Source organism: Ptychodera flava, chromosome 19, assembly GCF_041260155.1.
Source record: "Ptychodera flava strain L36383 chromosome 19, AS_Pfla_20210202, whole genome shotgun sequence".
In the NCBI taxonomy this organism is placed as follows: domain Eukaryota; kingdom Metazoa; phylum Hemichordata; class Enteropneusta; family Ptychoderidae; genus Ptychodera; species Ptychodera flava.
Window position 1 is genome coordinate 30,183,667 of NC_091946.1, and position 16,372 is coordinate 30,200,038.

The 16,372-nt window shown below is 35.6% G+C and overlaps 2 protein-coding genes across 3 annotated transcripts; one reads left to right on the forward strand and one right to left on the reverse strand.

Annotated features, from left to right (window-relative positions):
• The first annotated feature begins 795 nt into the window (after window positions 1-795).
• LOC139119224 (SPRY domain-containing protein 7-like) lies at window positions 796-5,030 on the forward strand. Of its 2 annotated transcripts, XR_011548877.1 has the most exons (6): window positions 796-920; window positions 2,062-2,178; window positions 3,313-3,473; window positions 4,107-4,209; window positions 4,454-4,763; window positions 4,831-5,030. XR_011548877.1 is itself a non-coding variant. In XM_070682904.1 (5 exons), exons 1-5 carry the CDS (start codon window positions 815-817, stop codon window positions 4,549-4,551), a joined length of 585 nt encoding a protein of 194 aa, XP_070539005.1. In that variant the 5' UTR covers window positions 796-814; the 3' UTR covers window positions 4,552-4,792. The 2 variants fall into 2 exon arrangements, 1 of the variants encoding a protein (XP_070539005.1); XM_070682904.1 differs by lacking the exon at window positions 4,831-5,030 and having other exon boundaries at window positions 4,454-4,792.
• Window positions 5,031-9,255: 4,225 nt separating this feature from the next.
• LOC139119223 (mannose-6-phosphate isomerase-like) lies at window positions 9,256-15,836 on the reverse strand. Its single transcript, XM_070682903.1, has 7 exons — window positions 15,671-15,836; window positions 14,198-14,526; window positions 13,147-13,288; window positions 12,139-12,333; window positions 11,531-11,704; window positions 10,745-10,953; window positions 9,256-9,612 (listed from the first exon to the last, which is right to left on the reverse strand). Exons 1-7 carry the CDS (start codon window positions 15,732-15,734, stop codon window positions 9,388-9,390), a joined length of 1,338 nt encoding a protein of 445 aa, XP_070539004.1. The 5' UTR covers window positions 15,735-15,836; the 3' UTR covers window positions 9,256-9,387.
• Between the last annotated feature and the right edge of the window lie 536 nt (window positions 15,837-16,372).

Genomic DNA, 16,372 nt, shown 5'->3' on the forward strand with positions numbered 1-16,372 from the left:
AGTACAAACAATACCTTACCAAGCTCTGACAGAACTCTTACAAGGGTATCGACAGTGCTGATTTGATGAAAAAATGCAATATCAGTGCTGAGTTTGACAACTGCTCCATCAATTCACTGCTGTTCGATTACTACACTATCATTACCCTCCAGGTACTATTTAATATGAGAGCTGTAAACCTTTGAGCGCCAAAGCCAATTTTTGTCGCCTTTATAGAATATACCCCAGTCAAATTTTCTTCAGATTTTTACCATTATTTTGGTAAAAAAACTGTAGCGGATGAAATATGATGTCCAGCTGGTCCAAAATTATAAAAAAAATACAGAAATATCCAAAAAAATTGGTAAAATGTTGCACTGAAATTTTGATAGGAAAAAGGAACTTTAAGAAAGCCCAAGAGTACACTGTGCACTGCCCAAAACTCCGGATGGATATGCTACCAGTTATCTATTGTACATACAATTTAAAGAGGAAAAGCATGGATTATGAGTTGTTGCTTATTGTTACTTTCACAGAACACTACAACTGTAAGTTTAAGGTAAGGATTTAAATCAGTGACACGTAGATGTGAATGCATGATCAAAAAAACTGTCACAGAGAAGAAATCGCCTCAGCATACAGAAAAAAATATTTTGTACAGGGCTGACAATAGAAATAAAATAATTTTGCTGTCACAGTGACAGAAAAAATAAAGCCGCCATACCTATTTATTCCAACCCCCCCCCCCCCCCCCCCGGAAATTAAATGGGTTTCTCCCTAATTTACTGTAGTAACAACGAAACGAACAAACGAATACCCGGTAGTTGCTTTCAAAATGGCGGCATGTTTCTGCTGTTTTCGCTGCTGCTGGGCTGGAACGGGCTTTCAACACGTCCCTCTCAAAGAATTGCCATCGGTCGCTCTTGATACCGGTCATATGGGTGAGTCAAAAGAACTTGAACGTAACTGTAGAAGTGAAATTTACATAAACGGTGATAAAACAGGGATACTTTATCCTGAAGTGTGAAGTTCTGGATCGTGACTCAAAGACAGCACTGCAGCTATTGCTGTGCCAACTGCCATACCAGCTGACATACGTCACTTTTCCAAAACCATCGCGAAATAGTCCACTGTGAAAATAATTCTGTCATTGTACGTGTATGAGACTATATCGATCGGCAGTGAAGTGATTTCCAAGTTCAACCCGGTTGTTTCACTGTCACTGTCATCGGAAAACAATGAACACATTGTTTATGCGATCAATACCAATAGTATACAATACACAATAGTTGAACACGTTGACATTTCCTTTCTGCCTTTCATTGGCGTATCACATTCCGGTTAGGCCAGCTGATTTCCTCGATGGTAGGTAATTTTGGCAAAGAGATTGCTGCGGCCGTGATTGCTGCGGCCGTGAAAGGGAGAGACATCCATGGTACAAAAGGGTGTACTTGTGGGGTATGACTGTAAGTTGTAGGCTGAAAACATACTGTGTCTCTCCCCCTCCCCTCCCCCCCCCCAAAAAAAAAGAAATAAACAGCGTGTATGGAGACCACCACAATCACTCCACTTTGCAAAAACAGTCAATTTGAAGTGTTATATTTAAATAATGGATTTTGCCATCTGCAAGAACATTTTTCAAAATACCATCGTGAATACCTCCCATAATTATTCCAATGCATAAATAAACAGGGGCAAAGATGTTGATATCTATCCCACGAATATTTATTTTCCATAAAAGGAAAATGAATGTTGTCAACTCAACAATTGTTTATCACTCCAGTTAAAGGACATGGAAGCTCGATGTGAGAAACCATTGAACTTTTGCTTGTCATCACTGTAATCTTTGCTATTGACTCTAGCATTGTCATTTCTGTCCATACTGGTACTTTGAAATACACACTAATGAGTGATCACAGCATTTCTGTATGAAGTTGATACAATAAAATTTAAGGGGCAAACTACAACTGTTCATGTTAAGATGCTTATCAAGAAGAAAAAACTTGTTTGGTAATGTGTACATTATTCCCATACCATGCAATACTGCTGCAGTATACACTATTGACTTGTATGTTTTACCAGGCAATGATGTGGTCATAGTAAAGGCAGGCAGAAGAATCTGTGGTACAGGAGCAGCATTAGCAAATGCACCCATAGTTCAAGATAAAGCATATTTTGAAATGAAGATCCAGTCTACAGGTATGTGAGAGACTCTTACAGCCCCTCGCTGCCTACATGCAGTGGCTGGTTTAGCCTGTAGGTCATTGAGCTGGTACAGCTCAGCAAAGCCAGGTCAATGAGCTGTCTTGTGCTGAGCCAGGCCACAGTAGTATGTAGCCAGCGAGGGGCTATGAGATAGTCTACGGCAGCTCTACGGGTATGTTAACTCTGCCCTAGTGTTTTTAATATATTTTGTGTACAGTGGTCTTCAAGATTAAATTTGATCTAACATTACAGTGATTATAGAAGGTTTTAGAAATTACCATGAAACTGAACAACATGTAAATACAATATTATTGAGATAAATTCAAGGAAAAGGTATATACAACAGCACAAAGACAGATTATGTTGTGTGATATCATGGCATTGTAAACATGGAAAGACCATCAAGTCAATACACTCAGTACTCTTGCATTTGCTGCAACTTTGGTTCCCATCAGACAGTTCCCGAAACAGAGTTGTATAGATAGGGTTCCATGGATGCATTCAGATCTGAATTGCATTCAACCCAAGCCATATGGCGATGATTATTTCCATATGCCTAGCCAGTAAGATGCATCATAGCAAACTGTCTGGCTTGCCATTTTAATGTTTATGTCCAAGACCACGAGTCATTGATCCATGACTCATACATTCATTACTGTAATTTGCATTTGATGGTATGGGCTAGAATCTGATTGACACACAAATAACATTGCTTTACAAATAAAGACAATTGAAACATCAATCATGATCTGGAGAAGTTTGTTCAACCCAGATTAAAAAAAGTAAAGACAGATCAATTTTTATACCACATACAGTAGGCAGAAGATAAAGGTCATTTTCTGTCTCACTTCAAACATTTGCAATACTTTGACATACCTTATTAACAAAGAATGCTTTCAATAAAAGTTGATCTCCATTTAGAAATAATAGGAAATATAAAATGCAGTCTGGGTCAGTATGCAATGATACATTTTGAGAGGCAGCATGAGATAGGGAAAGGAATTCTAGTAAACTGTACATGTACTTTACTTGAAGGTTACTTCCCAACCTAATCTAACACAGGGTTACAGGGTTCATGTGAAATCAAGTTTATCTAAACTCTGCTTACTATTGCCTCTTATTATACAGGTGTATGGGGCATTGGTCTTGCAACGAGGAAAGCTAATCTAAATATTGTGCCAATGGGTTGTGATGTAGAAAGCTGCGTTTTAAGAGAAGATGGCTCGGTCTACCAGAACAACCAACTCTTACATAAATTAGGTGTTGCAATCAATGAAGGCGATGTGATTGTAAGTATTTACTCAATGGCTAGCTTGTTACAAGAACTGTTCAATGTATAACGTTTTTGATTCTTACTTTAATTGCGTTCAATCAATAATATCCCCACTAGAAGTCATTCACAGGAAGTTGTAATAGACAAACCAAAGAAATGATGTAATGCGTCTTGATAACCTCATATTGAACAGATCAGTGGTTGATTATGGGGTAGTTAGGTCTATGCATCCCCTAACGTACAAGATATTTTGAATTATAAGTTCCACAAAATTTCTCGAAATTTCTGTGTTTGCATCAAACACACAAAGGCTGAAACTTTCTTGTATCAAAGAGAATATGTATGAGGCAATGGGGAAAAATAGGCCCCAGAAGAAGATCTAAGACAACGATTAAACAAACAGGAAATGTATTTTGTGTGAATCATAAATTTGGTTACCAATTTTTGTTATCGATGCTGCAGATGTTCACCATTAATCAATCTGTACATCCATTCTTGGTTACAATAACCAAACTACAATAAACAAGAAAACTTAACAGGGTTTGAGCTTTTCATAACGTATCAAAAAGAGGTGGTTTAGAAAAAGTGTACTGCCAGTCACCAACAAAAAACAAGGGAAGCTAACAAAACTTTATCTTTTACATTACAGGGCATGACGTATGACCATATAGAGCTACAGTTGTATTTAAATGGTCAGTCATTACAATGTCCAATCAGTGGCATTAAAGGAACAGTTTATCCGGTATTTTATGGTAAGTACATATTCTGGAGGTCTTTATGATTTGAACCAATTAATCATCCAAGCTGACATAATTGGATATATGCAAATTTCAGTGACTGAGAGAAACTTTGAAACACAAGGAAATTCCTTCCACCAAATTGTGAGATTTACTTGAAGAAAAGATTTTCATCAAGAAACATAGAAACAAATTTTATTTTACATAATAAAATACTATATTTCTGTAACTTACAGTGATCTCATCTTTATTTTTTCAGTCGATGAAGGTGCAATTCTTGATGTACAGTTCAGTGAATTTTATCATCCACCACCGCAAGGCTTTGACAAGATTATGTTTGAACAGTCGTTATTATGAACGAGATACGGAAGAAGACGGTTTATTTTTTAATTTATTGTAATATAATAACCAAGTGTCCTGTGAGGCAACTCGAGATATTGAAAACAGGAATTTTAACTTTTAAAACACAAAGCTGTGAAGACTGGTGAGAGCTTGTTACAGGTTGAAACCAGTTACAGGGGTGCTACTTCTAGCAGACTGAAGTTTGTACAGGGGGTGTCAACTAGCAGGTGAAGTTATGTACCAGGGGTGCTCATCTAGCAGACTGAAGTTTGTACAGGGGGTGTCAACTAGCAGGTGAAGTTATGTACATGTATTTGTAGAAAAGGTTGAAACTGACCCAAAGTCATGTACATGTCAAATTCTCGCAAGAGAGGAGAATTTGCTTGCCATTATTTATAGTGAAATTTGGCATTCTCTTGGAAGGTACGGGCATATTTGTTGTTAAAGTTAACCGAGGACAAAGATACAATTAACATAAGAAAGATTGAATCCAATCTTATTCAAGTGTGCTATGTAAATGTTCAGTCTGTTGACGCTTTTTACGGGCAAACCTTCTTGTGATTACCACTGATACGTTAACTACTACTTGTGCCTATCGTATTTTCCATTCTTTAACTTATTAACAACCATGGTTTGTCCCAAATCCATTGTTTTCTATGGTAAAGTTGGACCTGTACACAGGGAACTGGGGGTGAAAGGGTTACCTTATTAACAATAACAAATTGAGGGGGGAAGGCTGTTCCAAACTCAAAATCACTGGTTTTAGAATATAAGCTGCATATATTGGTTAGTAACCATAGTGATATTACTGCTGTCGCTAGGTATGACTTCATCAACATGCATAGAAAATTCAAATAAATGACCGTCAGACCATAGTAACATGTACTGGACAATTGCTCTTGAACAAAATCAGCGTTTACAATGACGCAGTCAACTTGAGAGCTATATTTGATAAATCCCAATTCCAGATGGTGTGTCATTACCATCTTTCATTTGCCATCAATCAGAATTTAATCCACTGGTTTCCTGAACCATGGGTAAAATTTACAGAACATTTCTTTATGGAAGAGTAACTGAAGCAATGTTATCTTTGATTTACAGTTCTCCACTGTCGTTTCTCTTGCAACTCAGTTCTGTTCATGCGGAAGACAAGAAAACTGCAATAATGCATCGTGTAATAATGTCGGTTAAACAATTTTATTTGATTATTTAAGCTGCTAGAAGTAAAGCTGGCCTTAAAACTGCGTATAATCATGGCATCTCAAAAGTTACCGAAAAGTAAATTAGAATGGCATGGAATATCAGCATTTTACAGTATTGACTGTGCGATTGTATGAAACATGATGACAAGCTGCGGGTTAGTCCGTGAGGTATGTGGAACCACAGAGATTGTGTGAAACTTTCTAGTGTGGCAAGTTTGACTATTTTATGTTTAATGAATTTTTCATAATTATGTAATTCATCACAAAGTCTGTTTTCAGAATTAATGTTTTTTAAATATTTTGGTTTGTATTTATCACAACTATGATCATATTTCACATTCAGTTGATCTTTTATATCACATAAGATCGTAAGACTGCCTCTGTAGATATGATCTATTATCAATTAGAATACAGTCATTATAACACATTAGAATAATGTTCCTTTCATTTTGATTTCATATAAAACTGTAAGTTAGTTGTCCATCTTGTGGATGTGCTAGTAAACAACTCATTTATACTGATAATTAAATTTCATTTATGTTCATGATTGTAATGACGCCAAATATAACGTAGAAAGCAAAATTTGCAGCACAACAACAGTGTTGTGTTCGTTAATCAATTACAGATACTTATTTAATACAAACAGTTTCAAATGGCAAAGTAAATAATCAATGACTTCTTTACTTATTAGGTACATGTATAATCGTACTTGCAGTCGGATAAAATTCACAGCTAATTACAAAGAAGATAAATTCACAATAACGGCTATGTATAGTCAGCCTTGTGCTATATTTAACATATTTTAGACAACAGCTTTCATGACATCCCCGAGATGACACCTTACCATGTTGAGTATAGTCAGTGATATTTATAGGTGCTTAAGGGCCATACGCACTACCTTTATTGTCAATAGTAAGCTTATATTCTTGCAACATTGCAAAAATTATAATTGTATTTATTTTATTTGAATATTTCTTCATTTGTGTCATATCACTGTTGAAGTCACCTGAGAACCACTATGTAAGTAAACGGAAGTCAAACGTTGTAATTTTCAAGAATATAATTATTATATCACATCTCATTCATAACATGTTCCACTGCCCTATCAAATAGCTTGTATTCTGGTAAAGATTTTGTGTAAGTGTTGCCAGGCAACAGTCCAAGCAATGAGACCTAAAAAGCTTCTAAGTATTATCGTTGCTGAATATGTTTACTAAAATTAATGACTGACCATTTTTTGACGCAAAAACATTTCTTTTTCCCCTAGAGAAAGTAATTTGCTCCGAAAATATCTCTTCCTATAAAAGCCAAATGCTAAGGGAAACAGAATGGAGAAGAGAACCCATTTTATTTTTAGGAAATGAATGGATAATCCATATCCAAACATAGACCTTCTTCTTCGTTATAGATGTGGCAAGTAGTATGTGAAAGTTTAGGTCATTATTTTAAGTGAGACATTTTAAAGAATTTTGATGCGATAAATTGATGTTATACCAATTCGAGGTCTTGTTGATTTGAATTGAACTACCAGCCTGTAATGAAACCAGGTTTTGAAAAAAAATCCCTATAAATTATGTTTAACCCTGTCACCACAATGGTTTGGTCCAATTCTCTTGTTCCTCTATGGCAAGTTTGGACTTCTTCACAGGGAAATAGGAGTGGCAAGATGAAACCAGTCAGTTGAATCTAGATGTTGTCACCAACCTTTCCTTCTGAACAGTGAAAATACAGTGCATATATTTGAACTCCTTTATTGTTATGTATCCATAAACATACATTATACAGTTCTCTGAAATGATATCAGGGAGGTACAAGCCCCCCGAATAACAGTATTTTTGTTCAGGTAAGACTTATTTAAACATAGAAAATCTGTTCATTTACATGTTTTGATGAAAAGACAGCGACTATGCAAGTCATCTTTTGCATGTTATCACATTCGTTATCTAACTAGAGAAACTTCAGACACTATCAGAATGTCTGATACGTACCGTTTGCAAGAGGATGGGCACATTTTCAGTTAGAATTCAAAAATGTTATCTTCAAATAATTTCCACACTGCTAGTGTATCATATGCTATAGTGGACATCTGTTCAGATATACATAAATTACATGGTAATATTAGTTCCCTATTTATACCTATATTTATAAGCACCAACAATGACAAGTCTGTGTGAAAGATAGGTCAAAGGTCATGTATTATGTAAATTTAAGTGCCATATACATATATTTTGAAATGTGTAGATCTTCAGGTCATTAGACCTGTTGTCCAGTTCCTGTCATCGCTTGGTTTACACACCAAGCCAGCAAACTTTGAATCAATCGGAATGGTTGATCAAATTTCAGTGTGCTTCTGGTATCAAAGTGACTCTACTGTAAAGTATTATTTCAAAATTGTTGTTGGCATTGACCTGGGATTAGTTCCCTAATGATCTTTCAAGGTATACATTATATATAAAATACATGATATCTAAAATACATTATATGTAAAATCCTCACTACAGAACATGTATGACCTGAGGAATCAATTACATGTTATTTTTTGAAGACTGTCCTGTTTTCATGTTGTATGCCAACAAAATTGTGGTGTGTTTTTAACTTTTCTTGGTTTTCAGTGTTTCTGAAAAAAGCCGCAATATGACAAGTGAACATATATATTTTTAAGTGTATTGTATTTTATGACGATATTTTTTTGTATCTGTATGTTCAAATATACATATCCACTAACTGATTGTATGGTTATTAAAAAATACAACTCTAACTCTGAGCTGAGCGTCAGTCTCCAGGAATTTATATCAGCTGATGTTTTGAGGTCTTGTGGTCACTTTTGAAGACATGACTCTATCCTCTTCAAAAATTCATAATCAACTCACAAGAGTGACAAAATCTACCATACACATCAAATGAATGGTTCAGACTATTGCTTTTCTTTCCTGAAATGATCCTCTTGATAATCAAGAACAAAAAGGAGAAGTCACCATGCAGATTTTGGACAAGACCGGCAAATAACCGGTACCATACATTTCACATGTGACATTCAAAATGGCTGCCACTCTTTGTGCCAACTTTGTCAGGAAAAGATAATCCTTTATTTTATGAGAGAACAAATATCTGTCCAACCAACTTCCATACTGCCAAGTAAGTAAATGCTTTGTTTTGTGTCTGCATGTGAAGCATTTCATAGTTTTTCAAGAAAGAACTAAACCTTTTCTCCTAAACGCATGATATGACTTTAACATAGCGACACATACCTCAATTCAGCTGTTATTTTTTTACCATTCTGTAGTGATGTAAAACAGTCCCTTTTAGAAGCATATAGTTATAAAAATGTGCATGTTCAATGGGGAAACTAAAAAATCTCGGCTAATTAGTTGTGTGTTAATATTTGTGTGTTTTCTAACTGCTTACCCACCTACCTTGTGGAATTTTGATTGGACACAAAGAGTTTAATTACTTTAGCCGATTAAGATGTGTGCAGATGCTGCCATTAGCAGCTTTGTAAGAGATCAGATCTGAGATATTAGTGTGAAAATTCAAACAAATTTATTGGCTATGAGAAAAATACAATTCACGCAAAGTAAGTACCCACTGAAGCAAACAACTACCATACAATGAAATAAAATAACAGTACTGCAAATAAGAGGAGAAAGGTCTAGTCCAATGGGCAATAAGCTCTGAACATAAGCAAACCTCCAGGTTTAATTTTCAAAGCTATTTCCTGATTGGCTGATATGAAAATAACAGTTCCCTTCTTCAATTTCAACTGATGTGTCTCAGGTAACGTACTGTTACTGCCCTCTGCTTCTCCCTCGATGACAAGGAGGATACTTGGACTGTCATAGGCACTGATTTTGTATAGGTCAATATTCTCTGGAACCTGTCAACAAAATGAGAAAATATTTGTTATTTTGGTAACATTTGCCGATACAAAATGAGGTGGAGAAACGTACAACTGATGTCTATCTTCCATATATTTGCCTTTTTTTTCACTTTTGAATACTAATTTCTCAATGGGCAAGAAGCCCTGAACATGAAGAAAACATCCGCTGGGTTTCATTTCAAAGGTATTTTCTGATTGGCTAATATGAAAATAATGACCCTTTTTTACACCTGGATGAAACAGACATGATTTTACGTTTATTTCAAACTACATGAACACAAATGCGCATCAAGAAACCAGCAAACCTAAGCAACACCATGTTGTGGTGCTTGAATATTTGAGTATTTCTGTTGTATGTTGTGTCTTTCAAACACTAAGTGAACACATTGTGTGTAACTAGCAGTTGCATTCAAGATTCAATCTTTGAATACCTTGTTAAAACCGCCCAAAAGCCTATCACTAAAAGACAAAATAAAATTTGTGAAAAGAAGGGACAGAAGACAGCGCCCTCAACTAAATCTTTTAGTCAAACACAGACTTGCGCCCACAAGCACTTTCTTGATGGACGTCATACATGTACTAGAGAAATTATTTCTAACAGTATCTCTAAGAATACCAACTGTCAAATTACTTGGATTCTGCTTTACATATGACTAATATTATAGTGATACATACAAACCTCAAACTCAATTTTGCAAGCTAATGTTATACTCCTAAAATTTACATCTGTATATGTTGCCAGATTTGAGGAATATGTGCCTCAAAAATGAAAGACTTCAACTTTTGCTCAAGCTTTCCTCACTGAAATTCTCAACTATTCTCTTAGCAAATCAAGGATAAAAATCTGCGGTGACCGTGCAAAATTTGGTACAAGAGAAACAAATTACCTGACATTTACTGATATCTGAAATTCAATATTGCTGCCTTTCCCGTGTTAACTCTATGGGAAAAGTAAAATTTTTGATTTCCGGTAAAAAATTTTCTTACACCAAGAGCTTCAAAAGAAGTCTTCAAAAGTGGTATACCAGAAAATTGCTGAAAATATTGAGAGCTTGAATATAAATAGTTTTGACCACTATTATCTTTACCGAGCAACTGGTGCTTAAATGTTGATGAAAAATCTACTTACAGAAATTCTGGCCACAGAGAAATCAGGCACAGGAGGATTGTAAATTGTGACATAGCCATCGCTGGGATCTTGAACAGACGGAAATAGTTTCTCTTTTGGCGTTCCAGGGATATAGGTCAACATCTCACACAGTGTAGGTACATCTTTGTATTTTGGTGTGAGACCAGCTCTGACTACATTATCAGAGCAAGCCATGCACTCTGTACAATCTGAAAAGAAAATCGTAGAGTTTAAAATTCTCAATTTTGTACATCATATTTTATTTCATGCTCCCTGTTTACTACCCTTTATCTGTAAAATCACAATAAGTTCATGTTGCATGAACCTAGCATTCATATACAGGTGACTTCAATGCAATATCTAACAATTTTGTATTAAATTCAGCAAACCCAAGTCACTTAATTTCAGAACTGTAAATTGGAATTGGTACCATTTTCTTTGCTAGAGTATTTACTGATAAGTTAGTCACGAAGAGGATTCTGAAGCTGTGAGTGACAAATAGTAAATGGAAGATTTCATAAACTGTGCTTCAATGTATGCAATTTTATGTTTTTTTCATGCTTCATTCTGCATAAAAAACACCCTGAAAGAGGAGTAGAGGATTAACAAATAAACAAACCAAACCTTGTGAAGAGGGCGCTGAAGAGTGGAATTAACAGTATGGTTCTATATGAGACAGATGGCCTCACTATTCTGGTATTTCTACGTTTACAAAAAGACCCTGCAGTGGGACTCAAATGATCCATGATTTAAAATAATATAGCCACTGAAAAATGAAGAACTTACTGCCACCAATATACGCATGGGGTTCATTTGGTCCTAGAAACATCGCTTCACCGGGCTGAAGGATAAGATGATTCAGGAAATATGTAGAGAAGCATCCAACATCTCCTGGAAACTGACAGTGAAGCTTTAATAATAATTCACCATTGTATTTAGATATGTCTTTGTTCGCAGCAGCTGAAATAAATAAAGATGAAGATTTAGCATTTAAATTTCAGAAGACAGTAAAGATTCGTTTTGAATCTCTAATCATTACTGGGTAATCATGAGTGCTGCTAAGTGAAAGACAAATCCAGCATGTGACATCAAAATGTGCAAAAATTTAATCAAAATACTTGGAAGAAAATCCAGTCTTTCAACTGAGTATACTTGTTTGTAGCATATACACTGCTGGACTTGTCAAAGGTAAGAAAATTCAAGACAAAAACAGTATATACAGAGTTTTCAAAGATGGATACCGGAATGCCACCGGAAATCCAAAGTTATTTTTAGTGGTGTAAATTACGGCACAGCAGAAATATTACCTTGATGTCAAAATGTATGAGTGTTTCCAAAGCCCAGGTGAAAACAATATTAATCAACTCATGAAGTTTGTGTGAAGATTTCCTTACCATCTTTCGATAATCTGTCAACCAGAGAGGAGAGTTGCTTGGCGACAATTTCATCTTTACAAGTCATCATTCCCGTAAAACACTGCCTCAACGCTGACTTGCAGGTTTCACTGGAGTTGGGGTCATCGACCTTGTACAGTGACAGCAGCTGATTGGCTGCTTCTTGGCCAACAATTTCTCGGAATTCTGGAATATCTGAGAAGGAAAAAATCAGATGATTTTTTGTCAAATACTGTTTTGAAATATAGATGTGGAAATTATGGCTAAAATGTTAAACTTTACAAGGCAAAGCAGTAATTAAAGTAAAACCTTGGTGGTGTACTGAACATTTAGACCCACATGTCTACAATTGGCACTGCTGATGTTACTCTTGCCTAAAAGATCATTTTGAAGAGTATAATGTCAATCAGTCAATTATCTGTGAGAAGGTGTTCATTTTCAAAATGAAAAGTGCCAAAATGACTTACAGATTGATTGTCAATCAACAAAACTGTGTTGTTAAAAAATAAACTTGATCACATTTTCTATTACTGGTGGTGACAAATCATTTATCAAAAAGGAACTTAGTATAAAAAGGACAGAAGCTGTTTCTTCTTACTTGATGTTATTATAATATTCAGAATCATTTTTATATCAAGTAAATTAATTGTAAATGTTGCTTTGGAAAGCGTTGATGAAAGATGCTCACAACAGTAAACCAAAAAGTAATGCACTGAGATAAATGAAGTTGTTATTGTCAGTTTTCATCTTGGACAGTTGAGAATTTTAAAATGGATTTTATGTTCACAAAGTCATTTCTGCATTTACACATTTTGATATATATTTAAGTATAAAACTTGTGTGTTGAATTTATACTGATCAGTTCAGATCCTTTGGACAGGAAAGATCCTTTTGATAGGAAAGATACAACGTCACTTGTTGAAACTACCATATTTATCATTTTGATAGGTTGAAAGTTTGATTTGTTGAAAGAGTCAGTTCAACAGAGCTTATTATTATACACAGTACCTTGAAGGAAAGCTATGATTTCTTGGAGAGGTCGAAATCCACACATCCCTTCAAATGGTGTTAACGCTACTGCCATTTCAGGTTTATGATTGGGATCTTTATAAATATCTGGTCTTTCTGCGTGCAATTTCTCTGCATGATTCTGAAATGGTAAAAAAACAACACGCATAAAACCGTAGCAAAACACATAATTGCTATATGCTCATTTGAACATGATCCAATGAGCAGTGTTTGAAAAAGTTAGCTTTTTCTACCCTAAGATATGGCATTTGATAACATTTGTTATCAATGTAGGCATCTTAACAACTTTATTCAAACTCTGTATGTGTTTCCTACTCTGAATATAGGGCCAAGGCTTGTAAACATATATGATGTGGTTTGTGTATAGACATGAGGGTCTATACACAAACCACATCATATATGTGAAATGCAGTGCTTTAGAATATGACACTAGTACTGTCACATGATTTTTGACCTGGTCCAATGTAAATGTGACCTTGATTTCTGGTTCTTCAAATGCCCTTAATGCAAGTGTAAGTACACTGTGCTGTTTTAATATTCATATCACGCTGATCAGCACTCTTTAAACAAAAAACAGTGCAAAAGTACATGTACAACCTCAAGCCATATTTGAATGAATGCATGAATCAATGGGATTGGCCATGGAACATTAATTGGAAAGAGGTGCATGATGGGTGTGCAGAATAACATATTTTTTTTTATATCAACACTTTTGACTGAGATTTTTCAAAATATGCAAACTTTTTACCAGTATTCAACTTCTTTTCAGCTTCTTGTCATGTGAATATTTTTTACAAAACAGAATGTGCAAATATTTTTTACAATGTTGGCCTCAGAGATTTTTTCAATTTTGACCAACTGCCCTACCAAGATTTCATGGTAAGTCCTAAAATGTAGCATTCATACAATAATGATGTCACTGCCCGGACTACTTTACAGACTAAAATCTAAATACAATAATAGTATGTATATGAACAATGCAAGGTCACATCAGGTCAACAGTTGAATATCACCTGATATTATTGCTTACCTTATTTGGATGTGCCTGAATTGATAATGCCTTGTTGACTGAGAGAACTTTGAATAAATATGGAAGACGACCTTTGAACTTTTCATTGACCTTAGAACCCAAACAATCGGGGTGTTTTGAAATCCAATCGGCCAGTGATTTTTCTTGGATATCTTTACTGATGATTTGTGAAGGTCCATTTGGATGTGTTCCCATCCACAGTTCGGCATATGGTTTGTTCTCTTCTACTTGGAAGTTGTCATCGCCGCTCACGCTCAACTTTGCAACTTCACTGTCAGTTCCAATTTTTCCCCAAGCGTACTGCTGAACTGCACATTTCAATGGAAATACTGAAAACACATGTGGACAAAGCTTCAGTTGTAATAACACAGACTTAAGTATTCATCTAATGCTCAAATCATTATATCATTCATATAAATACAGCATATTAAAATGATTGCATAGTGAGTATGTGAACCAGATGGTGATAATCATAAATCAACATTTTATTACATTATTGGTCTGAGTTCATCTGAGGACATTGTATGAAAGGTAATGATTGCCCTTCTATCTGGCATAGATTTATGTACAGAACAATCAAATTAACCATGGAATTTGCTAAGTAAAATTCATTTTCACTGAAGGTAAAAGGAGGCAAATCAATAACAAAATAAAGGTCAGATTACAACACGAAATTTATCCAATAACATATGGAATTAATGTTCCTGACTGAGATATTGTTAATCTATAAAACTACAGAAGAGTATTAAATGATTAGAAAATGGAAATGAGTCTGTCGAAATAATGTGTCTACGATGAAGTTGCACAACTGATTCTTATTCTTCGCTCATTTAGTCTTTCTACTACCACTACCAGTGGCAATACTGCTAGACAGCGAAGAGTATCGGGACAACCAGCCACACCCCTTGTACGATTGACACTTGGGAGCAGGCATTTTGGCAATTTTTTTTACAGACACAAGGCTCGGTAGAGAATTTAGGCTTATTCTTGTCTTCCTGTGAAACAGCTGATCAGTTCTCTACAATCACAGGCATGGCCTTCGACAGAGGAAAGGGCAGTTGTGGCGACCTATTTACGTCATTCAAATCAAAAACATGCTGAGATTCCAAGGACAACTGTTTTATCTTTGGTGTGACGTCCTGGCGCCTGATGTGCAAACTCTCTCCGGAATCAAAACACTTATATTACAGTCGGCGTCACGGTCACTAATTTGTTCCCGAGGATTTCGTCTTTTTTTACCTCCATCACAGTCCCTCCCTCACGCAGAGACTGAGACTGAGAGAGACTCCCGCAACGGGGAGAGACTGCGCTCTTAAAAGTTCTCACGCATTACAGCACAATGTCTTTGGAAATTTCGAAGCTGCGAACTAATTTTCAACTTCATTAAAATACTGTTGACATCTTTGGTATTGAAACTGGTTTTCAAAGTTACATTTTTCGATCATCATAGTCTGAAAAATAGCAACAACTCACCTCTGGCGTCTGCCATGCTGGCCTGAATGTAACAGCTGGATAACCTTTGACCTCGCGAAATCATGTGACTCTATCGATATTTGCATGTAACGGTGGCTACTGCCCGCTGCTGCCAGCGCTGCCAGCTGTTGCTAAACAACGTGTCGCGCAGGCAGTGCGGATATACATTGGTCACTACATCCTGCAACAAACGTCATCGTTAGCCGTGTGACAAATTCTTCATGAAATTATCAGTATGAATAAAAACTCATTATTTCGGTCGAAGTATTCTACTGAAATGAACAACTGTATTTTGAGAATGTGAGTAAAATATCCATATTCTAATGAATAGATGGTTTCTCAGGGTGTTAGTGTTATTTATTCTTATGTGTTATGGTTAACCAATTCACAGTGACTTTGTATTGAATGCATGATATACCAAAATCATGTTCTTCCTACTCTTGAAATAAATGTCAGATGAGTAACAAAATCATGAAAATTAAAAAATATATAAAATTGTAAATAAATGACTGAATGACTTAACAGAAATTTCTTAAAAACAGAAGGACCATAAATCCAGGCAATAAATCATCCTTTGAGCCAAAGTTTACATGTTTCACTTTCGAGATACACTCTTAATTCAAACAAGTTAAGTACATTAATTTCCTAATGTTTTATATTTGAGATATTCACTTTCTCCAGACTTTTTAGACCTACCAATGA

Bases quoted from the DNA above. Each gene is read 5' to 3' on its own strand.
- LOC139119223 (XM_070682903.1), bottom strand. From the start codon at position 15,734: ATGATTTCGCGAGGTCAAAGGTTATCCAGCTGTTACATTCAGGCCAGC. The intron at 12,334-13,146 runs GTACTGTGTATA...TTTCCTTCTCAG, and splicing joins AATCATAGCTTTCCTTCAAG to ATATTCCAGAATTCCGAGAA. The intron at 11,705-12,138 runs GTAAGGAAATCT...TATTTATTTCAG, and splicing joins TGACAGATTATCGAAAGATG to CTGCTGCGAACAAAGACATA.
- LOC139119224 (XM_070682904.1), top strand. From the start codon at position 815: ATGGCGGCATGTTTCTGCTGTTTTCGCTGCTGCTGGGCTGGAACGGGC. The intron at 921-2,061 runs GTGAGTCAAAAG...ATGTTTTACCAG, and splicing joins TCTTGATACCGGTCATATGG to GCAATGATGTGGTCATAGTA. The intron at 2,179-3,312 runs GTATGTGAGAGA...CTTATTATACAG, and splicing joins AATGAAGATCCAGTCTACAG to GTGTATGGGGCATTGGTCTT.